This window comes from Rhinolophus ferrumequinum, chromosome 26, assembly GCF_004115265.2.
Source record: "Rhinolophus ferrumequinum isolate MPI-CBG mRhiFer1 chromosome 26, mRhiFer1_v1.p, whole genome shotgun sequence".
In the NCBI taxonomy this organism is placed as follows: Eukaryota; Metazoa; Chordata; class Mammalia; order Chiroptera; family Rhinolophidae; genus Rhinolophus; species Rhinolophus ferrumequinum.
Window position 1 is genome coordinate 2,544,418 of NC_046309.1, and position 24,662 is coordinate 2,569,079.

The 24,662-nt window shown below is 48.7% G+C and overlaps 1 protein-coding gene across 1 annotated transcript in view; it reads right to left on the minus strand.

The window, feature by feature from the left end:
- Positions 1-24,662, minus strand: part of LOC117017966 (translation initiation factor IF-2-like) — a 33,674-nt gene that overhangs the window by 2,499 nt on the left and 6,513 nt on the right. The window contains exons 2-4 of the mRNA XM_033098622.1: positions 21,013-21,150; positions 20,320-20,469; positions 15,587-16,367 (exon numbers count right to left, since the gene is read on the minus strand). Coding sequence (XP_032954513.1) covers positions 15,587-16,367; positions 20,320-20,469; positions 21,013-21,150 — 1,069 coding nt within the window. The remainder of the gene's footprint in view (positions 1-15,586; positions 16,368-20,319; positions 20,470-21,012; positions 21,151-24,662) is intronic.

The window sequence follows — 24,662 nt, forward strand, 5'->3', positions numbered from 1 at the left end:
GGGCATTCTAGAACTGCCTCAAATTAAGAACTCACATTTGATGTGTTTAAGGATACTCTGTGTTTGGAGCAAGGATCTCAAAAATTCTGCTAGCACAATGAATTTGGTTAAAAAAAAAAAAAGGGTTCAGCAGTCAAAGCATTCTCAAACTCTTACTGGGCTCATAGGCACTGTTAATTTTAAGAAGATTGTCTATTCCACAGACTTATGTCATCGTGGAATCATTTCGTTATTTGGAGGGGTTTCCTGGGAGTACTCTGCAAGAATGCATTTCAAGCAATGCTATTTTTTGGATTTGCAAGACACTAATTTCTTTCGATTCACTGCTTTCCTTTTCTAAATCTTCCCTCTCAGTTTCCAAGAACGCGTTGTCCTGTTTGTACTTTTTCTTTAATTACAACCAGTTTCACCCTTTGCTTTGTACACTCTTATCTATAATCCTTAAGTGCCCATTTTTTAAAACTCTTCATTTAGAAGTAGTTTTAGATTTACAAAAAAAGTTGCAAATATAAGAGAATATTCCTGAATGTCCTTCATGGATCTTCCCTGAGGCTACCATCTTGTCCAACAATAGTACTACAAGTAGCAAAGTCAAGACATGTATGTTGCTCCAATACTCTTAACTGAGCTAGAGCACATGTTTGGATGTCCCCAGGTTTTCCACTAAGGTCCTTTTCCTGTTCCAGGACCCAGTCTCAGATCCCATACAGTTATCATTTGTGAGATAACACTCTCCTTCACAAGCGTGGGACCCTCCCCCCACCACACAAGCAGCCCCAGGTACTTCTCACTCTCCCATCCGCCCACACCTGACCGCCACCCATTCACCAACTATTCCAGCTGAATTCTTCCGACTGCTCTGTGACCACGAATCAAGGAAGCTGGTGTACACATCCCATCTTGACTGCATTCTCCTCGCTCTCCCTAGAGCTGGGTTAGTTGGCTGTCCTGAACCCTCATCTCTCTCACGGATAAGAAAACAGTCATGAACTTGAATGTTGACTGACATTTTCCTCATTGCCAGGGTGGGTAGGACACTCTTACCAGCTTTTAACGTTCCTGAGCAGAAACTGGAAAATTATCTCACAGTTTAAATTAATACCCACAAGCCGCTGGTTCCCAAGTCTAAATCTCCTAACGCCATGTCTTTCCAGGGCCAGCGACGTGCGTGTAGACGTGGAGATGTGAGAGGCAGCATCATACTCGCCTCCACAGGGCTCCCCTGCTTTCTTCCCTCGCTCCGTAAAGGGCACCATTACGGACCCAGTCACGTCAGTGACTGATGAAGTCTCACTAGAAACACTGCTGTTTGACAATACCAGAGGTCCTGACCACAAACACAAGATACATAAACAGGGACAATAAGGTAGGGAAGAAGGTAAGAGGTATCGCTGTCATTATTTGTGGACAGTTATGACCAAATACACAGAATCAGCAAAAACGAATTATTCGAACTAATGAGAGAGCGGCGAGACTAACGGGCACAAGATCAATTTGTGAAAAGAAATGATCTTTCAGCAAATAAATCAGAGCCATAATTTCCAGTAGGACACTGCTCTTGTACGATACTGTTCCTCTAAAAGAACTCTATGTACTCCATTCAACGAACGACCACATTGCTAAATGACCATTTTGATTAATTTACTCCTTTCCCACCATTTACAACCCAGGGTCGAGTGAGAATTTAAGCAGTTAGATTCAGAATCCAGATCTGAAGCCCAGGTCTGCTTCTTAATGGACATTGGACCTCGTGCATGTGACTTAATATCTCTGAGTAGACTTTACGAAAGCACCTCATAGCACCACTGGGAGGGTCCCACGAAATTCAATATGCAGAGCACCCCCTCTTTTAATCCACCGATAAACCTCCCTTTTCTTTCCTAATGACATCCAAGGAACACTATCTCCTTTACCAGGTTGCTGCACTTTACCAGACAAAGTTAGAAAAAAAGAAATCCTGTTCCACAGTAAATGTACAGTATTTACTTCAAATCATATTTTCACTGCTGTCTAGATACTGTTTTATTGATACTGTATTAACTTCCTAGTTTACGTCCCAAAACACCCAGATCCAAATATTTTTTTCTGCTGCAACCCTAATTCCATCAGTGATTTTTTTCTAACTTTTAAGTCTTCCACTTTCGATACTGAAATATGTTTAGACGATATTAAAAGAGATTGCATTGGCCTCAATTTTCTCTCACCCCCGCATTCTTCACCATCCAGGGGCTGCCTTCACGTACCCCTGTCACACGTCTGTTCCAGGTCCCCAGTTTACAAGAAATGGATCTACGTGGAGCCATCTAAGAAACAGGGGTACCAAGGGAACCTCAATACGCAGTGATGCAAATTTAAACACTGGTGTTACTGATACAGTTGACCAGAATAAGACTTCAAATTTTCCCATAAAATCTCATACATATATTTAGAAGTTTTCTCACTTTTTTGAAAGTTGGGTAAGACATAAGTTTTACATGCGAATGTTCTATCTTTAAAGTTGCATTTAGTGAAGTAATTTATTCAATCTACCCTTTAAAATAAGAGCTGTAAGTGAGCAGATAGAGGAACCTGGGTGTTTTTCTGCTCTTCCCAATTTGCCTCACTGCATGACTCGGGTACATCAAGTAGGAGTTTCTGGACCTCGGAAGCTCTTCACGACTCCCCCTTTCTGTTTTCTAGCTAAAAAAGGTTACAGTGACAGGTCCTTGTTTGTAATAACACATCGTTTAAAGACTACAACCAGGTCATTTTGCCTTTTCCATCCATCTTTTTCTTTCTTTTCTTCCTTCCTTCCTTCCTTCCTTCCTTCCTTCCTTCCTTCCTTCCTTCCTTCCTTAGTTTCAGGTGTACAAAACAATGTAGTAGTTAGGCATTTATGCCCCTCACAAAGTGATGACCCTCTCCCCCAATCTACTACCCCTCTGACATCGTATGTAGCTGCTACAATTCCATTGACTCTATTCCCTATGCTGTACTCCACATTCTATGACAATATCTATGTATTAAATTATAGTTGACTGACCATGCATCTTTTTCTCGACTCTCCTCAACTTTTGGCTCCAAAGCCCCGTGGACTATAATACAAAGGGACAGCTCACAGTGAGAGCAGTGACTTTGCAAATTAAGTGGATTCTGACGGGGACAGAATCAGAACAGATACTTAGGAAGTGAGAACAAAGGAGCTATGTGGGAAGGCCCGGTGGTGTGGAGAACGTCTTAGTGACCTGTCACTGAAGGAAGGCAGGAGGCTGTCGAGCTGCAGAATCACTGACGGGTGTGAGCGAGGAAATACAGGTTTGCGTGGCCAGTTTCCTCCTAAACCTGTATTGTATTTATAACGATAAGGTTGATAACTCTCTCACTCTACTGATCCTGTTGGATTTTGGAAGGGTTGCCTCCATCAGCCCCCAAGTCAGGGATGAGAAAAAACACACATGACTATTACGGAATATACTCTTTTCACTTTAAGTCAACTCATTTACCGACAGAGATCTACTGAAGAGGTTTAAACAAACCCCACGCAGTCCTCACTGTTTGCACCCATCTCGCATCCCCACTGCCAAAGTTCTCTTGTATCATCACCGTTCACGAGTATTTGTTGAGTGTGTACTCCAGGCGAGGTTCTAGCTTCTGTTCCAGGAATAAAAACATAGGTGAACATATAGACCAAGAGCCCAAGTTTTTTTAAAAATAATACAGCTGAGTAGATAAGCATAAAACATATTTATAAATATAAACTATTTGCTAGGCCCCTGGAGACCACCTACCCCAACAAACAGTTTAATGAAAGTGGCTAAATCTGGAGACGCTGATTGCTTGGTGATGGCCGCAGAGCCAGTGGGCAACAGAGCTGGCAAGGGGAACCCCATTCTCCTTCTTCCTATTTCAATCCTCCTTTCCAAATGAATGGCACCAACGTTTCCAATCACAGGTCAAAGACACGAGAGACCATTACGTGCTTACGACGACTAAGACCACTTCCCCCAAATGGGAGACTTCCAGGGATCTGCCACAATGACGCAACAAAATGCATTCGGGTTTATGTTGTGTATCACTCAGCAAAGGCAGCAGAGTGCTGGTACCCACGGGGCGGGCTGGCGGCCAGGAACGTCGGCATCATCGGGGGCCTTTAAGAAACACGGGCTCTTGGGCTCCACCGAGAAACGGCTCAATCAGAGTCTGTGTTTTAACAAGAGTGGCTGGGTGATGAGCGTGTGCAGGAAGGTCTGAGAAGCACTACAGCAGGGAATTGTAGTGCGAAGGGAGAAGAAGTCCCCCGAGCATTCCCTCTTTCCTGGCACGCACATGAGCTCACGAGCCACCACAGTTCCTAAAGTGTAAAGAAAATGAGATGCGCCACTTTGGCGAGGCTGCATGTGTTTTTGGGTAAACAAGGTCTCAACCAAAAAGCCACATCCTCCACTGCTCAGCTGAAACCCCAACCTTCCGTGGTCCTTTCCAAACCACATGAGCCGACACACACACCGAGCTTAGGTGGCACTTGACACAACTGCCCGATATTCTTAGAGATACAAGATAACCACACGTAGAAAGATACCCACGTTCAGACAGTCTCTTGCTACTTCGGTTTCAACCGAGGCAGTGAAAGCTAAGAACCGTAAAAATGGTTGCCAAGTATCCATCCAGCCTGAAGTGGTCTGTTAACTATTCATAAAAGCAGATGACAAAGGGCTTTGAAATTGCACAGCACACATTAGCCGATAGAGACAGTTGGTGGAAGTCTCTGGCAGCTCCATCTTAGGGGCAGGGGGCAGGAGGAAGGGAGGTGCAGCCAGATGAGGAAAAGGAAAGTTGTACGTTGCCTCTCAGCACAAGGAGAGTGAAGGGGGGGGGGCACAGAACACTTCAGAGAGCCTCAAATGGGTGCCTTTGAGCTCAGGGGACTTGAGAGCACAGCAGTGGCATCTAGACCCCACCTGGAAAAGTTAAAATCGCCAGCTGAAACCAGGGAGCCTCCGAAGCGGGCGGACGTGAGAGCGCGGGGTTACGGGGCACGCTGCAGCCGTGACGGTGAGGGTGGGAATGCAGCATGTGGGCGTCGCTCCTGGACCAGAAATGGAGCACATGGGAGGAGGAAGCCAGGGGCCACGTAGGAAGGACCCTCAGCCACCAGAGCCAAGGAACGAGCACAGGGTGACCAGAGGTGGAGCAAGGGGGTGGGCTGGGATCACTGCTGGAGGACAAGCTGCCATCACCTTTCAATCCTCTGAGTGGGGTCTCCAGAGAAAGGCTCCCCACAAGCACCCCACAAGCACAGGGTCAGCTTTGTGTACTTGTCACATTCACATAGCCTTGCAGGACATTTGGTCCTGTCCGAAACGTCCATGGAGACATGCGGTCATACCAAAAGGACCGGATACACCCACAGACGTTTCTGATAGGACCAACGATCAAGGACCTTTGGCGCTGGACCAAGTGTCTTAGTGGACGTCTTGGACAGGACCAAATGTCCACTCATCCCCGGGAGACCTATGTCTATCACCAGATTACAACTGCAGCCACCACGTACATGCACTCGGACTGTTCCCTCATTTCTTCTCTACCTGAACCCAACCTCGGAGAAGTGAGAAAGGGGACTAGAGGGCAGGGGAGGAGTCAGAAACCATGCAGGAGGAGGAAGCCACGGAGAAGTGCCTCTCCCCTCAACCCTGCAGGCTTCCAGGCCTGGAGCAGGCTCCAACTAGGGGTGGGGTGGGGGAGAAACCTGTCTTTGAATGGATTTGGGGGTTACCCTTATGTTCAACTGGACTGGGCGTTTTAACCTCTAAAATCGCACCAGTGGCAAAACGACCAGAAAAGGCTCTAATTTCTTCACAAATCTGGGTACAAACAAGGAGCAGCGAAAGCTTGGTTTTGAAGACCCAGTTGGAGGAAAAAATAAAGTTGTTCACGATTGTCCCGTGAGTCTGAGGCATTTAGTAGAACACTGGCAAATTCGTGGACAAGGGAGGGAGGTCACGTCCAATGCCTGTGGAAGCCTCCAGGTGCTCACACATTACACATCATTTTTGTCGGAGCTCGTTTGAGTGCGAATAAGGTAGAAACCCATTAAAAGTAGCTCAAATCAAACAACCAACGAATGTATTATGGACCCAATCTCGATTTTCTGGGCCCCCCTTGGGCAGTCTAGACTCTTGTCCAACCGCCAGCTTAAAGCTGCATTCAATGTTCCATCAAACTGTCCAACTCCAAGTCCCCCCAAACCCAGGTCTAGCGTCTGACACATTAGCGAACCCAAAGGATTTTATTGACACTTCTCTGGAAAGCAAGAGACAATAAACATTTCTATTCTATTCCCCAAAGTACATCTGCTGGCTGCCACAACATCATTTTTTCTGTCTGTTCCCTTTTATCTCTTGCCACAAAGCCTCATAGACACCCTTTATTTTTCTGATAAATTCAGCCCTGGCAAGCTCTGTCCAATAATAACCTGGAAAGTAGCCATCACTCCCACCGCTGCTTAGAAAGCAATCCAGTGACATTTGTTTCCCCTCCCTGTGCCTCTTGGGATACAAAGTAAGAACGCAAAGAAGCTGATCAGAAAGTCTGTTCAACAAAAACAGTTTGATTTGGTGGTAATGAGAGGTGGGAGAGAAAATAGGAAATCCTGCTAGTAATGAAAGAGTTTCCTTTTCTATCCATTTTACATAATGGTAGGTACCTCTCGGAATACTGAAAGGAAATAAAGAAAGGAAAGCACTTCACATGCAGTGTAACAAGGACGTCAGAGAGAGAGGCCATGTTCTCCATGTCTCGGGGGCCCCATAATTCATCGTCTCTGCTGCCTCTTGCCTTGGTTTTCTCTCAATAGCCATCCTTAGCTTGGCGTGACTGCACCCGGCAGTCAGAGCCTGTGTGACCTCTGCCCTCTGCCCTCGGAGGGCCATCTCTGTGTCTCTTAGTTCAAATTCCCCAAAGAGAGTGAGTGTTTCATGGGCTCAGCTCAACCTGTGGATTTATTCACCTGGGAGCAGCTGTGCAGCCCTGGGCGGATCAGCTGTATCTGGGAGTCCTGTGTCTCAGGTGGTAGACGAGAGGCTGTGGGCAGAGAAGATAAGTGGCCCAGGAAACCCCCTTACACAGATGTCCAAGCGACAGCTGATGAGTGAATGAATGAAGAAATGCTGCACGACCACAAAAGCCAATATACTGTGGGAGAGGATGACAAACATGGCTATGTTTTTATTGTTTCATATCCTGTCTCTTCTTACGATTTCTCAAACTTTTGACTATTTTGCAGAGGAAGGTGAGCTGCAGCGTCTGTAGCCTGCCAGGAATTAGAATCTATTCTCAGTAGTCACAAATAACAATCACCAGAAGCAAATATAGAAAATGTTCCATAATAACTGTCTATTAAAATCTATGGGTCCCTCAGTTGGCAAGGATTAGAGCTCCCACTTGGGGAAGCAGGGAGGTCTGTTACGCCGAGCCTATAGTCGGCATGGTTTTTCTGTGACGGTAAGCGATTAACCCTCACTTCCTGTGAAGCCTCCCCCACCCCAACTAACCTTGTACTGACCACTCTGTTCTCTGGTTGCATTCCTATAACTTGGCCTTATTTCTTTTTTCACACCCCGGGTATTTCATTCTGTTGTTTCTTTTCTCTTCTGTGAACACTCTGACTCACCAATAAAAATAGCAACTTCTTTTTTTTTTTTTTAAAGACTAGTAAGCAAGGAGTCCAATGCTTATGAAATACATAAATAATACTCAGGACTGAGGAAATTAATAGATTTATGGGTTGAAGCTTACTGAATAAAAGATTCAGTCCTCTTCATTATTTACGCATTTTCAGTTTGAAAACATTGTCTTGATTTTCCCAGCCCTGTGCCCACAAGTGATTTGTATGTAATCTCGTAGCTCAGTTTTCTCAGTGAAGAAATAAAAGGAGAAATACAAACTTATCTACCTGCCTAAGTGGCTGCTGTAAAGATGAAATAAGACAGCATTCATGAAAACGTGAGGTGAAATGCTAGAATGGAGAAAGATACCTCATATTGTGGGTCCTCTCTTCATTTCATAGAACCCTTCCGCCTTTAGGCCACAGGTTCATGTCCAATGTATGAAGCAGGTGTTTCTTTTCCTTCTGCAGTGGGAAGGCCTCCCACTGGCTTAGGGTTTACAGGAAGTATATTTACTGTAGAATTGCCTCTGACGTCTCTACCCAGGAAAGCCTGGGAACTGGGATCGCTTTGCCTACGGCTCTCTCTAGGGTTGGAATATCAGTGAGGAAATGCCCGATGGGGCCCAGAAACTCAGCTGATTTCCTCAGTTTCCAGAGAGCGAAGAAAAGGGCCCAGAATGCTGCAGCCACTTCCCCGAGACTCCACCCAAACAGGATGCACGGCTCACCTAATTCTGAGGTCCCGTCTACTGACGCTTCCTCCCTTCCTGCCACGCTGCCTGTGCCTCACCCGCCACTGCAGGTTTTCCACACCTGAACTTGTGCAGCTCACATGACTTTAACAAAGGCCAGTACGTCTTGGTCTTTTGGATCCTACGAGCAAGATGAACTTGTTCTGTTGTGTCCACATCTTGTCACATATAATTTTTAATTACACTGTAATGTCTCAATGTCTTGTGAGCTCTTAACATTCCATTTGAAATGTTCATTAAAAAGAGAAGATGCAGGCGATAGAAGAGAATACACTTGATATCTGTGTGGCATGGAAATAAACTTTCTAAGGCCCTAGAAACGTGGGGAGAGGATGAGCGACGCGATGGACACCTTTCCTCCACTCTGCCAACTCAGCACAGATTTCTAGGCCCGCAATCAAAACTAAGACTAGATTTGGGGTCTATAAAGTTCCAATCAGTCTATTTCCTTCCAAAGTTACAAGATGTGAGATCCTTAAAATACCATGTTTGAGATATGGCTTTTGACTTAAAAAAAATAATCCCACAAGTTAAACCAGAAAAACAATTAATACTTCTTTACTGCTCTCTATTCCTGGAAATTTAACTTATGCATGAGCTTATCTTCGTTTTATGTATTTTACTGAGAAAAGGAGGACAATTAAAATTTTTAAAATCAATAAAATGTAAAACCAAAATAACATAAATAGATTTTCAGTAATATCCTGGAAGTCGTTAAAGTAATTTATGTTTTATGCCTTACATTAAACTTTCTAAAATTCTTTAGGATGATTTAGATTCTGGATAGTAAAAAGAATTTATTATTGTTTTTATCTACTGGGGGTACCGAAAAAATGTGTACACATGACTTGTATTCATGTTTTGTTATCAGTATATATTGAGTATTACAATTTTAATAGTTATTTCCTTTCTTAAACTGTGTATACATTTTTTTGGCACCTTTTGTATGTGAGTTCCTTTTCCTACCTTTCCTGCTTCTTTCAGAAATTAGCAACCAAACAAGAAAGCTTCCTGTTTCACATGAAGAGCTACCATGGGCAGGACAAGCCATGAACCCAGCGTGCTCTTGCTAACATTACAGAGTAGTGACGTGTGCTGCAGGCGGACCCCCTGAGCGGCAGGAGGTATGTGTGTATAGCAGACGTGGCCCCTTGACTTGAACTCAAATGGAGAAGGACAAACAAGGACATAGCCGGCTATAATGGGATGTGCCAAGAATTAGGGATTGGGAATGGCAGAGGCCCGGCTCTCCCGTTACTTAGTTGTTGGATGGCAGTTTTTATAAAATGAGGAGGTTTGAACATCACTTCTGAAGCTAGAGCCTGTTTTGAAATACCACACATTAGGGATGGAGGATGCTCTCTGACGGGGGAAAGCAGGCTCTACCGCAGACGATGACAGGGGCCCGTGGTCAGGATCAGGATGGTGAGAATTTAGGAAGCGCTATAAGCTCAGGAACAGGTAGGTACAGGGACCAGAGCAGGGGGAAGGTCTGAAGTTCAAGCCAAAAACTAAACCGGGGAGTGATGCCTGCAGCCGGCGGCCAGCCTTGTGATGGGAGTCTCCTTCTCAGCTGGACCGCTCCCAGCACAGGGTGGGGCAGGCAGAGCGGGGACAAGAACCTCGCTGGGCCTGGTAAGCTTGTTGTGCCCACACAGACGTAAGTCAGTGGCTGCTGGAATCCTCAGGGAGACTTCCCACCGGAAAGCAGTGGGTGATCAAGCTATGTGCTAAAATCAAAGTGGGAAATCCTTTCACCCACGAAAAGGAGGGGAAGGCTGCTTGATTCCACAGACATGTAGACTGAGAAAACGTTTGTAAAGTGCATGAAATGCCTCATGGGGGGGAAGCCCTGCTGACCCAAACCGAAGGGGCAGCGAAGAGCGGGAAAGAGTCAGGAGGTATCTTGGAGAGGGAAGAACATTAAAATGGCTTTTGCTTTTTATGAGAGGGAAAGAAAAAAAAAAAGGAACAAATGAGAGCCTTTAGATTTAACAAGTTATAATTGGCCAACATCTCATTTTTGAGAACATAACACATTGGGAAAATGAAAGAGAGAAGGAGAAGAAAAACTGATGCAGGAGGACATGAAAAAGAAGCAGAATCAACAAGAGAGAGGCTCACAAAGATTTAAACAAAGTCCTGGTGGGGAGAAGACGGAAGATTAAAACAATATTGCGAGAGGTGACAGTGGGTTGGGTTGACCATTCTTTCCTGGATGGAGTCTCAAAGTGCAGAAACACATTCAGTTTTGAACTAAAGGTTCGGGAAAATAAAGTTAGAAGTAAGTCTAATGAGCTGTAATCATAGAAGCTTGATGTCACTGATTCTAGGGTCACGGTAGGTGAAGTCCCCCAAACTAGTGATTCTAAAGCCTGGGCATCGGATTGACTAATGAAAAAAATAGGTGGAGCTCCACTCCCAATAACGGCTGAGTACAACTTTTGTCAAGCCAGCTATCACACATATAACTATATCTCTGTGCAAAACACAAAACAGACCATCTGAAGGCATTAGAGAACAACCCAAAGTGAGCAGATTCTGGAGGGGACATAGTCTGAGCCAACTGGCACAGCTGGAAAGTGGGAGTAATTCTACAATTAAGAAAATCAGTAGGAGAGCTTCAAATTGTGGGTATCACGCTGCCCCTAAGGTCTGGTTGCCCAGTGAGCCATGCAAGTACCGAAAGATTCCAGGTGGCCCAGTAAAGATGCAGGAGCAAAACTTACATGTAAGTTGCCACTCAACTGCTCTCTAAAAATTAAAAAAAAATCTTCAGAGAAACATAACAGAATCCAGAGTCTCCATGCAATATTCACAGTGCTAAGGATAAAATTCAAAATTATTCAACCTACAAAGAAATAGGAAAATGTGACCCATTCATAAGAAAGAAGCAAAATCAACACAGACCAATCTCGAGATCACCCAGATTCTAGAATTAGAAGTCAAAGATTTTTTTAATTTTTTTTTTTACGGTGGCTGATATACCGAAGTCCATTAATTAAAGAAAAAAGGTATAGAACGTATGAAAAGATAGCAAATCTAAGCCAGGAAAATTGACACTATGAAAAAAAGAACAAAGTAGAAATTCTAGATTAAAGTACAACATCTGAAATGACAGCACTGAATGTGCAAACAATGGAACGGAAAAGATAGAGGAAAGAGGCATTGAATGTGAAAATAGAGCAATAGAAACGATCACATCTGAAGAAGAGAGAGAACACAGTTTGGAAAGATGAACAGTCTCAGAGACAATATAAAATATGTAATATATGAATAACTGTCATCTCAACAGATTAAGAATAGGACAGAAAAAAACTTTTTCTTCAAGAGATAATGGTTGCAAAATTCCCAAATATGGTGAATGTAAAGACCCAAGATGATCTATGAACCCCTAGCAGGATAAATATGGAAAAAAAAAAAAAAACACCATGCCTAGGCCTATAACACTCAAATACTGAAAAATCAAAGTTCGAGAGAAAATCTTGACAGTAAACGGGAAAATGGCACATTACATACGGGAACAACGAATCACACGACTTTGGTGCAGCAAGAGGGGTAGCTCTCCGCCCCCACCAGCTAGAATCTTAACTGTAAATAGGGTTCAGCCTGTATCCTCTGCAAGTGGTCTCAGTAACCCCTTACTCTCTCAGCACTGTATCCTTGACCGCAACTAGCGTGGGAACAGTGGGCGGAGCCTACATTGCAAGGACACCGGAGGGGTCCAGCCCATGGGTTAACCTGCAGCCATGTCCCTCTCAATGACTCCCCCAGCAGTTATAAAAATGCCTCGCATACAACAAGCAACATTCGAGCTTTAAAAACAGCATTATACCTCGTTTACCAGTAAACCAAATACTTGAACATCCAAGTTTATTTTCCTCCAAATGCTCAGGACACTAGAAATGTAACCCTCTCGCAAAAAGGTCAGGAAATACAACTCAACGCTGACCCTGCCAGCCTGAAGATTCTCACCCCCCCACCCAGCAGCTTCTAGATACCACTGCTTTTCTGTTTCCAAAAGCAGTGAAGGAAAGCATAAGTGCTGGCGAAGTAGTAAATTAACAGCTATGAAAAAAGCTGAACGGAACAAATTAAAGAAGAATTCGGGAATACAATTGGACTACTGCATACTGAGGTTTCAGTTGCCCAGTCTGCGCTACTGAGATGTCAGGAACCAACACCTTTTACCACGAAAGACGTTAGTGTCTTTGAGAATATGAACAAAAGCAACGCAAACATTTTGTGTAAACAATAAAACTGCAGGTCTTCTTTTATAAAGGTTATACTGGATTTTGATAAATACTTATGCAACAGTATATAAGTTTTCAAACCCAAAATTGTAAGTGTTCATATGGTTCAGTAATATTATCACAAAACATATTCACTGAGCCCACAAAACAACCCGCAATATATTACGACTATAGAAAATTAAGTGGAGAACAGTGAAAATAAGAGCCACTCTGTCTTCTAATTCTGAGTTACTCACAGTTTACAGTATGGTACATTTCCTTACCATCTTTTGTCTTCACATATGTATTTCTACATAATTAGTATCATAAAGTGTGTATCATTTTGTATGTTTAAGAAAAAAGAGAGACACTTCAGAAGGCATCACATGGGAGCAGGCAAACATCAGCAGTCCCGCCCACCCCATGGAAATGGTCCAGGTAGGGCCTAGCAATCAATCGTTAGGCCCCCTCTGCTAACTGGAGAACAGGCCAGTTGTTGACCGATAATTAACTAGTCCTGGATGGCTGCAGGTCACTCACTGGGTGCAGAGCAAGGGGTGGGTTTGATTGCGTGACCCCCCCAGGGACAGTGTGCTTTCTAATCCCATGTGACTGTAACTCCAGAAGCTGTCCTCTCAGGGGCAGTGGCTCGTGCCCACGCTGGGGTTGCTTAGCCTCTGGGACCCTTAGTAGCTCTACACAGATGGTCCATTACCCTCCACAGGCAGGAGAAGGAAAGCTACCATGAACCTAGCGGGTCAATCACACATCTAAAGATGGCTAAACTCATGCATTAAGTAGCCACCCGAAAAGCGACAGACAATACATGTTCCCCAGGAAATAACAGAACGAGAACAAATCATAATAATCTACCCAACGGAAATTGCTGAACAGTCATCAGTAAAGAAACAGACGACACAAAAGTGGGTCCCGCTGAAACACTTTCCAGAGGGTTAAGGCTTTCCTCTCTCGCAGTCTCCAAGACGAAGTCTCAGAACACCAAGATGGAAACGCACTTCAAACTTCTAATGACATAAACTGCTGTTACTGAGTTTTGTATTCTATGAAACACGACTGTAATCTGAGTCTCATGTGGTCAGCCGGGTACTTTCCAAGGCTGACGGTTAACCCTACTATGCACCTACCCCCTCACTCACCCCAGAATCCTCCTGACACCTCGTCTGCCACCGGGCCATCTCACTGTAGCAACAACCTTCAAGAGAAACTACAAACTCTGAACCCACAGACTTTGAGACAAACTGCAACCAAAGTGCATTCTTCTTGAAGGAAGGAGATTGGAATTTCTTTTTTTTCTTCCAGCAGATGAAGAATAAGAATCGCACGTCAGGCAACGGGGACCATCAAAGGTTTGAAAGCCTGAGGGGTGGGCCTGAGGAGAGCTGTGTTCTAGAGAGAGGGGCCATGTCCACATCTGTATTGGGGTACTCAGTCCTTGGGACGGAATAGGAGTCCACAGTGTGTGTGAAATGAATGACGGAGGATGACGGCTTGTGGAATGAAAGTGCCCACGGCCCCACTATTTGGTGGGCAGCTGCTGGTTGCCCAGGGCGCTGCCAAACAGGTGGCCCCATACCTTCTCACCTGATGGTGTGTTCTGACACTTCCCAGGACGTGTTGTTGGCCGTCCAATTCTGCCACGAAGCCACCCTAACCCTGGAACCAAAGGCACTTTTTGGAAAGAAATAACTGAATCTTCTGAAGTCCACAGATGTCTCCACTAAATACTCACTAGTGTGTGAACCTCCATTACTTTTCATTTAAAATCTCATACTATCAGCTCCTACATATTAAAAAGGCATTTCCTCTGGATATTAAATTAACTAAATGTGAAGAGTGTAACTAGTTGAATCATAGTTAATGAGAACGGAGATCAGAGATATGACTTGGGTATTCAATTATTTCCCCTAAACCTGACTGGGGTAGAAAACGCGTGGATATCGTTCAGTTGAAGTAAAGGTCTTGCTCCTAGATCCTAATCTCCCCTAACTCCGCAGACCCAGAGTTCCTTTACCCACCAAACGAATTCAGCATCATTACTGACTCCAATTCCACATATAACCCACCTCCAACGAATACACTGATGGGACCGGTATTCTAATAGCACACACATGTGCCTCTGCATATGCAAATGTATCAGGAGACCACAGGTGTAGCAAACAAGCTCCGACTGGGGCAGCGATTCAGGCTATATATCAGGTCCCAGTTCCAAGGCACTTGCCTTCTTTCAGTTTTTTCTTTTTAATAATAGAAATACTCTAAACTACGTAAAAAGTGCATTGATTCGTGTAACCAGGTAACCCAGGTGAGGAATTTCCTTGCGAACCAACCACATGCTAAGGTGAGCCACAGACCGGGGGAAGAGGAAGCGGGAGACGGCCTCGGCCAGCCGGGCTGCACGCACCAGGGCCCCGCGGGGCCGGAACTTCGCGCGTGAGAGCAGACGGCCCCTAAGTCACGGCCCTCCACACTCCGGGCTACCAGACGGTCCTGCCCGGGTCCCTCCAGCATCTGCCCGCTCTCCTTCCTCTCACTCGCCGTCGGTGATTTCGGGGAAGCCGGTCCAGGCCCGCGGAGCCAGTGGACGCAGCTGCGGCCGCGAACCCGCCCAGCCGGCGCCGAGTCCGCAGCGCGTCCCGAGCGCTCCGCCGGCTCCCGCCCAAGGGCCCGGTGGGCTCCCCGCGGACCCCGCTCCCTCCGCTGACCGGCGCCCGAGCAGGGCCAGCGCAGAGCTGGGCGCTGGCTCTGCGTCCAACTGCACAGCACCTCTCCTCGCAGACCCCGCGCCCCGTCGGCCGGCGGACCCGGGGACCCCTGCGCACCCGGAGGGACCGGCGCCTCAGGAGTCCCCCAAATCACTGCGTGGCCACTTGCCCCCACCGGGTGCCTCAGCCTGCTCTCCGCGTCCCGCCCGAGCCCCTCCGTCGCGAGTCACCTACCTTGTGGCCTTTTCCCGGGGGACACCTGACGCTGTTGGAGACTCCCGCGGTCTGATTCATGTCCGGAGAAGTTGGGGGCCGAGGCGCTACCTTCCAAACTTCTGGGCGCGTCTCCGCAGGCGAGCAGGGCGCCCCCTCTCCGCAGCAGCCCTCGCGCTTCGGGCTCCGGGAAGCCCGCAGCCCCGCCGAGGGGGAGCCGCTGCCCAGCCCCGCAAGGAGCCCGAGGGCGCCCGGCCCGGCGCTGCCTTCTCGGGGAGCAGCCCAGGACTCGGGACTGGAGCCCCAGCGAACCCAGGCGCAGCTCGGAGCGGGGCGAGGAGGTACGTGCGGGGAGCTGAGGGTAGCGAGCCGGGCTCTTCCCGCAGCGAGGGGTGGGGACGCCGGCGGGAGCTTGGGGACCCGGCGCCCTGACGCCCCCGGGCGGAGCCACGGGGCACCGCACCCCGGCTTCGCGCTCTGCGCCCCCGGCGCTCCGGCTGCAGCCGCGGTGGGTGCGGACCCGGCCGCCGCCCGCCGGGCTCGTGTTCACTAAGGGCAGCTCCGAGGGCGGGCGCGCTCCCTGCGGCTCCGGTGCCGGGCTCCGGGAGCCCAGTCTTCCCGGGATGGTCGGGAGGTGGCACGCGAGGCTCTTCCAGGCGCCACCGTACAGGGGCGGCGAGGGGCGGAGGAGGAGCAGGGACGGGCCCGGGCTGCTTGGCAGAGTCCCCAGCAGCCCCCGCTGAGGACGTGGCCGCTGCTCCCGAGCGGGCACTGCGCGCCGGGCGGGTGTGCGGGGCGCTGTCTGGGGGCCGGGCCGCGTGGGGAGAGGTCCGGGGCTCACCTACTCCGGCCGCGGCACAAGTGTGGGCAGCGCCGCGAGGCTTTCGCTTTTTCTTTCCTTTTCTTCTTTTTGCGCCGGTCAAGTCGTGACCTAATTAGGCCGCTTTCGGATAGAAATGAAAGACTGACCCTGCAGAACTGAGACCAACAAACCAAAGAAAGGGCCCTGCTCCGTGAAGACTGCATTGCAACATTTAGCATCACAAGTCTGAACGGGGGCCCAGGAGCACATCGGTGCAGCCATGTTGTGCAGCCACAAGTGAAGTGAATTCTAGATTGATCCAGGTAGAGACAGTTGAGTTGCAAGGTTCTGGGTGGAAAACCAAGCCCCGCCGTTGGGTTTCCGCTTCCCAGGCCCACGGCCTCACCTTCCTCGTCTATAAAGCGAAGGGCGGAGTTGGGTTCAGCTGTGCGAGCAGAGCCGCACCCAGGCCCCTGCTCACACCTGGTGGGTAACAGGTTTCCTCCTCAGGTGTTTGCTGACCTTCGTGGCATTTCCTTCACGTTCCCCAATCCAAACAGGAAGCCACCTCCGTTTTGTCAAATGAGCGATTGTGTCGGGTGGCTTTTGCCCACGGAGGAAGTTCAAGAGCAAGTCGTGACATTTCTGTTCTGTGACTGGGCAGCAGTGCTTGGGGCATGGGGGGGACGCGGCGGCCCCAGCGATGCCGGGGTGCTCTCCCTCGTGGGCATCTTTGGGCACGGTCGTTCCCGCCTTTCTGTTACAGCTCGGAGGTGGGTGTCCTAGTGCCGTGTTCCAGGTAAAAAAACAGGCTCCAAAATGTTGATGTGAACGGGTGCTTAGCACAGCCGGAGGCAGTCGTCGTTGTTGGCAACCGCCTGGAACTCCCCGCAGCACTTCACATGCACGTGGGGACGCTGCCGCTCCATTCTGCTCCTTTCTAGAGGCAAAATGCACACGCGTGTGGCCCACCAACAAGGAGCAGCACGGAGTGTGTCGCTGGGACACTCCTGCACCGTCACCTCTAGCCACTGGTCAGCGTCGCCACCGAACTCATCCTCCTGATGGCGTGTCTGGTCCCTTCTGCCCCAAGTCAGCAGATCTCAGTAGTGACTCCGAGTCACCCATCTCGGCAAATCCGGGGGACCTGTGTGCCCCCGGACCTCACTTCCCTCTGGGTCCAGGAAACATCACTGATTTTTAGTTGGTGCAGGTTTTTCTTGTTGTAAGCGTGGGAGCGATGACGTCTAAGCTCCTTACAGTTTGGAGTGGAAACCGGAAATCTCTGAGTATGTATTTTTTATTCTTGGGGTGTCCTGTTTTCTTTTTGTTTGAGAATTCTTCTCTCGACTCATCTCACTTCTCTCATGTTATACCATAAGCAGCAAAAAAGCCCAGGTGGGACCTTCCACACTGCTCAGAAGCCCCGTTAGCTAAAGAACCACGTTTCATGGGTGACATTGGTGGACAGCTCCTGTTTGGGGCACCTCTGCGGGCGACACTAGCGCTGCGAGTTCTGCATTTCATAATAAACGTGGCTCTTCCAATGGGATAATGGGGACCCATTTCAGAGCAGCCTATTCTAACCCACGCCGCTATTTTTAATAATTAATAGGAAGGCTAGAACATTCATTGTAGTGTGGCCAGCTTTACGAATAAATCATACTTTTCATAGGAAAGCTGGAGCTGGCAGATCTGGCAGTATTTGTTAGGGGGCCATTTCTCGGTCCGGGAGGAGCAGTACCCCACGGTGTCAGGCTTGAAGAAGCAAATGAGAGGGCCACATGCTGCTGTGTCCTAATTCTCGTCTTTCCTCCACTGCTGTGCCTTCCCCAGGCCCTCCCCACCGACGCTCTTTCTTCCTGGACACCAGTGGGCCGTGTCCTGGCTACTCTTCAGTGTAATTTCTGTCCTCAGGTCCTCTGGGCATCTCCAGTGGCCCTGAGGTTGGAGCAAACGCTGACCACCCAGGATTAGCGTGGTAGCAGAGTTCTTAAAGGGAAAACCCAGACCATTAGCCAATACTCGCAGCTTCCTCTCGACCAGGAATCGGGAAACCAGTGCACAGAATGAGTCGGATGTGACGTCGCTTTTACAAAGTTCCACATGGCCTCTCGTGTTTGACCTCATTCGGCTCCGGTTTCCTTGCTTCACAGTCATGTAGTTGGGGGTTTTTGTCACTTTAATTAGGAATGTAAAAACACACAGCGCTGCTGCTCAGTATCCGAGGAAAGGAGGTCTGTCTGAGAAGAGCAATTGATTTCTACTAACTTGCCCCAGTGATGAACTCTAACGACACGGTGCAGCCACCGCGCTGAGTTGTTAAATCCGATGTGAGCGGCACCTCCGTTTCTGACAGTAACATTTAAAGCGTACCCATCTCTCGTTATCTGTCTGTGCCCACTCTCAGCATCCTCCTCAGCTGGCCACCCACCAGCCACAAAAAATAAGGTTCCATGTTGGGCATTGCATTTTGATGGATGAAAACTCCTCTCTAACGCTCTCTTTCAGAAAAGTAGGCTAGTTTTCGTTTAACCAGCGGTGATGCAGATTCTCATCCAGCCTTTACAGCAGAGGGAGGCAGAAGCAACAGCCCGGGACCCTGTTCATTGTGATTCCAATGCTGTGATTCCAACGCTGGCTGTCTCACCTTCCGCCCAGGCCGAGAGACAAGAGTGAACCGGATTTATTGTCCATCATTCTTTGCCATCGGCGTAGAAGCAGGACTGAGATACGCACATTGGGGGCCACAAGGGTCCTCCCGCAATGAACACCCCTCCACCGTGGTTAATTTAGCATCAGCACTCGGTGGCGTTCATTGATCACCTCCAGGGTTTTCAGTGGGCACTCTGGAGCCCAGGTTTGCACACCTCACGCCTACCGAGTGCACAGTTGTCACGCTGGCATTTAGGGCAATTCCAGAACACTCCTTCGTTCACTAAAGTCACGAGAAAAATCTCCAGCAACTTGAGACACGGAGGGTGGGAGCTCCTCCGGCTGCGACTAACACTCACAGACCTGCAGGAACGTCATGTCCTCCTTGCAGGTCCGTCCAGCCAAACTTGTTACTTTGATTGCTTTGGCACTTCCAGCCATTATGAAAAGACAGCTGATTATGTAACCCCGGGCTCAGGGGGAAGTCGTCCGAGACCGCTGTTGGCAAACAATACCCACAATTAGACGTCTGTCCTTCCTAGTGGGAGACTCGTGTCACTCTCTGGGCCTGGCGTGTGTCCCCCGCTGGCTCCCGAGGCTGATTGAGGTGCTAGCTCTGCTCTTCTGTGAGCTACGGGTCCTTGTACCTTGTTTCCCTTACTTCAGGGCTTTGGGGTCTTCCCAATGACAGCCTGATTCCTCAACTTTTACATGGTCTCCTTGATGCGTTTCCTAAAGAGAGAGAAAAGGGCTGTCAGAATCTTGTGGAGGGCAGTGATAGGAATAGAGGAAGTCCTTGGCTGACAAGACAGGCGGCTGTCCCGATGACTGTGCATCTTGTTGAAAAACCAGCTCGGGGTGGGGGAGACCCACAGCATTTGTGAACACCTCCCTGACTGTGTTCTCTCTTTACAAAGTCACCCTGAGTGGCCTGGATGCTGAAGGGGAGGAGCCAGAGTGGGGTGGGCACGGCCCCATTGCTCCGTCTACCCAGCAGAGGCAGCAGGCTCTGGTGGCATCCTGCCCCTACCTTGTTGGCCATTTCTGTCCCTACCAGCCTGGCTTCCCACGGCAAGCACCTGTGTGACTGCACCCTGGGTGAGTGGCAGGCTGGAAGGGCCATGGGATTCGTGCCCCTGATGACGGATGGGACTTGTTGATGAAGGCCCAGCCCTAACCCTGGGCTAAGATCACTTAGAGGTACAGGGCACTGTTTCTCAGAGACCCCAGTGCCCACACTGGTAACTAGGCTAGCAATGCACCCCAGTTGTTCTCCCTCTCGTGTGTCTTGGGGTACCCATGAGAAGCCCTGGCCGGCCTCCAAGCACTGCGAGCCACGCTGGCGGAAGCCCCAGCGGTTGTGCTCTGGGTCTGCCCGGCCTTTGTACAGAGGGACGTCTCCCTCCTCCCAGCCAGTGAGGGGCCGTGCAGGGCTCGTGATTAAGGTCTGCTCGTGGGAGACGGGGGGTCCCTGAAGAAGGTCCTTAGGCCTGAAAAGTAACCCAGGCTTCTCTGCCTTGCTCCTCGGCTGGGATTGGACTTGCACCGTGTTCTGGTAGCTTCCAGGACACCCTCCCTATTTGCCCTCACGCAGCTATTTTCCCCTGATCAAGCCCTTTCATGTCTGTCACCGACGTGGGGTCTGTTTCCTGAGGATCGGTCTAACACATGTCAATTCCCCACCCCCCCGGGGGTGTTTCCAGCCTCATCTGCTAACTTCCCCACGCGTACGCCATAGGCTGGGATTCAGAGTCTATTTCTAGGGGGATCCCCCAGCTAAGACACAGTCAGAGGTACAGCCTACCCAGCACAGCCTTCATTTCGTTTTGTCCTATTGCAAAACCACAGAACAATTAGGATTAGAAGAGGTCTCAGACGGGTGCACACGCGCGTCTCATAGGAAGAAGGAGCGAGATGAGGCGGGAATAGGAGATGACATCAGACCCTGTGAACGCCAGAGGTCTGTGTCAAGGAAAGACGCGTCCCAAACCACTGACATGCAGTCATTGGAGCTGACAGCTGTCTTGCGCCGGTCTTTACAGACAGGCCACGTACGCTGCCCGTCCCCGGGGCACTGACAGCTGTGGGTCTGCAGACTCCTTGCAGCAGGGGCGCCCGAGTCTGGAGGCTGCAGAGGTAAAACAGGGTGCCCACCTAGGCACACGCGTGTTCACATGTGCTTAGAAACTGCTGAAATGACATTCTTCATGGGATGGGAACGTGTTTTCTCAGGCAGGATGTGCCACACGCTCATCTGCTCTCCAGTCAGGTGGCGTGACTGATTCTGGCATTTACAGAGGGAAGCTAATAGGAGGAACTTTTGTGACGCGGTGACCTGTTCCCTCTCCCTGCCTTAAACACACCGTGGGATTCCGATTAGGTACCTTCCTCCCAGCTGCCTGTCTCCTTACCCGAGAGCACCCCGAGTCGTTATTCCGCGGTCCTGGTCTGACGATGTGGCACCCCTGGAAACAGACGGGTGCCGTCTTAATTGATCTGTGTACTCAGTTCAGGGCCCCACATAATTATGTCTTAAACTGTATAAAATATTCATAAGGCGAAGTCCACTCTCTGGGTTTTACAATCTTAGTTCGATGTTAACATCATGTTGGGTGAACTCAGCGGAGTGACATTGAGTTTTGCATCTTTTTTTTCGGGTTTTTCTTTATCTGCCATCCTACTCTGTCCCTTGTATCTGCCATCTCAGATGTTCTTTCTGACTGCCCTGCATACCTTCTCTGTGCCGGAGTTGGTCTTTCAGGCACACTGTCCCCACATTTGGAACACTCCAGCAATCACTCTCTGCCCTCTCTTCTTTAAAACCCTCAGTGCTCTGTCCCTCAATGGGGCCTATTGGCTCCAAGACATTAACTCCTCAGTAATTTATGTCAAAATATGGTATTGGTGGGATTTGTCCATCAACGCCATATATATGCACGTGCACACACATACCTAAGGCAAGTATGCCTTCAAATTTAAAGAATCTACTTCTCTTAAAATAATTGCCACTTTATCCATTGTGAGAACTGAAATATTTCAGTTCAGAGACGTAAAAAGCTGCTCTACATCCTATGTACTTTGCAGGAAAATCAATGAATTATTTAATTTAAAAACATCACTGAGGCCCTTTCTTTTGACTTTGGTGGGATTTGGCTACACTCCTAGGCCAGTTAATGATTTTTGAATTATATTCTAAAGCTCTCTTAGGTGGAGCCTTACTAATTTGGCATAAATCTGGGCTGGTTTCTTTTGCACTCTGTGTGATAAAGGGGTTGACGAGGCAAATCAATAGTGCAAACAAAGCTGAACTCCTGAAGAGGAAAAAAATAATGTTTGCAAGTAATTTAGCATATCCATTACCTCACTGACAGTGGCCAACTACACAGGACGTGAAATGCACCACTCTGAACATTGTAGTGCACGGCTCAGTGGCGTCCGGTGCGTCCACAACACAGTGTAACATCACAGCTGCCTGTAACAAACAGCTGGGTTTTTCCACCAGTTGGAAATCGCGCCCTTGTCATCGTAAGCTCGTCCTGGAGAAGCCCCAGGAATGTTCCCAGCAGCGTTGTCTGCGGTGATGGGGAGCTGGCAGCACCTGCCTGGTCTTCATGGGAGAGCAGAGAAGGAGAGGCGTGGATGCAGGTGGAGAGCCAGGCGGTGGCTGACAAATGCGTGGCTTCTGGAGGGATCTGCACCCCAGCTCATCTCCTCACTCAGAAATCAAATTGCTCCCCTGCCAGAGTTTGTAGAGATAGTTCGTCCAAGTTAGCTGGGTAGCGGCCAGTGCAGGAGTAGACCCTGGAGTGGGATTGGTTGTGCACTAAGCCACAACAGGAGTTCAGCATAACAAAGGTTTTTATTTCAATTCCCTTCAGGTCTTCTGTGGGCCACACAGTGATTCAGAGACTCAGCCAGTTTTCAGTTTGCTGCGCTGTCATCTCAACGTGAGGCTTCCAGGTCAGCATGGCTGGGAGAGGCCACAGAAAGCCAGGGGCCGTACAGGACCTCTGCTTCCTCAGAGAGGGGCATTTTCATCTCTGCTGAGTCCACTGGCCAGACTTGGTCATGTGGCGCTGGTTGGGAGAGCGTTAGGAACTGTGGTTTTTATGTACCCAGAAAAGATGCTACCAGATGTCGGTGAGTTTGAGTGATGGCTTCCATAACATGGATCTTACATTTTAGCCCGGACACGTCCTACTGAGTAATGCCACATCTGGTTACATGTCAGCATGTATGTTCACTGTCACATGAGGGGCACAGTCCTCGGTGCCTGCTGTCCCTATGGGAGGCTGGGAGCTGAGCGTGTCCTTGGGGGCCCAGTGAAGGTTGCATGGAGGAGCAGTCCTAGGCTTTGCCATGAGGAGGATGTGAGTGAGAATGAAAGTGGTCCAGCTTACCACAAGCCTTCAGCATCATTTAAGCAAAGGTGAGAGGAAAGAATTCTCGTAGCCCGTCCTGGCAAACCAGGCAGGTCAGTCTTATTCTGGTGAAACGGTCACGGAGAGGAAAAGCAGGCTGGGTCTCAGCACACTTGTGGAAACCTGCAGGGGAGGAGACGTCAGGATGGGCACAGATCAGGGTAAACAGAACGGGCTCTCTTACTGCTCCAGAGTTCTCAGCAGTCACTCAGACCTGATGGTCACAGCAAAGCTTATACCAGCAAGTGACACGGTGCTCAGTGCATGGAGGGGAAATACTTCCGACAATACACTGGAAATGTGGTGGAGGGTAAGGGACCTAACGGCAAGTAAGATTCCTACACTTCGTTCCATGTGGGAAGACTGCAATTCTTGTGATGGTGGCAAGCTCTGTGTCTGTACTGCAAACACTGAGAACCACCACCAAGGAAACCATAAGCAGTCATACACTCAAATGGACTATCACCACACCGAGATGTGATCTTACAGAATGTGTGTGTGCCCCACAGGAAGGTAAGAAAAGAGAAGCGGAGGAACGAGAAAGAGAGGAACCACACAGAAAACAATTCAGTGTTTGATCGTGAGGGGTCCCTTCTCATCTCAAGGCAAAGACGAAAAGCTGTCCAAGCCCAGTGCCGTCGTTCAGTTCCTTGCACGTACAGACTCTCTCCTGGCCCAAGGACTTGGCATGCGCTCTCCTCCCCATCAGGAACGCTCTTCCTTTACTGTCCCCAGAGCGGCCCCTTCCTCCTGTACCCGAGCCTCCTCGAAGACGCCTCCTCTGACCGTTACATAAAGTTGGTTAATCCCCCCCAGGACACTCATCACACTAACACATGTGTGTTTCCTTGACAACAGTTAACAGGATTAGCTTTTTAAACTTAAATTGTGTATCCTCGGTGCCTGCAATAATGCCTGGCACACAGTAGGTCAGGGTGTATTTATTGAATGAGTGACTGAATGAATGAACGTTTGACGGGCCACGGCTGGCCCAGGTCGCTCAAATGGGTCACTTCTTGGTGACCAGCACGGCAGGGAGAGTCAGTCAACATTGTCAGCTGTCCCTCTGTGATACTACGTAGATTTCCAGACGATATATGTCAGACATATGTGAATTATAAATAAAGTGAAAACCCCAATTATCTGTAGCGATAGCTTTCAAAGGTGGCCTGAAGATAAACATGTAAACCTGAGAGAAATAGCTGTGGCATAAACTCCC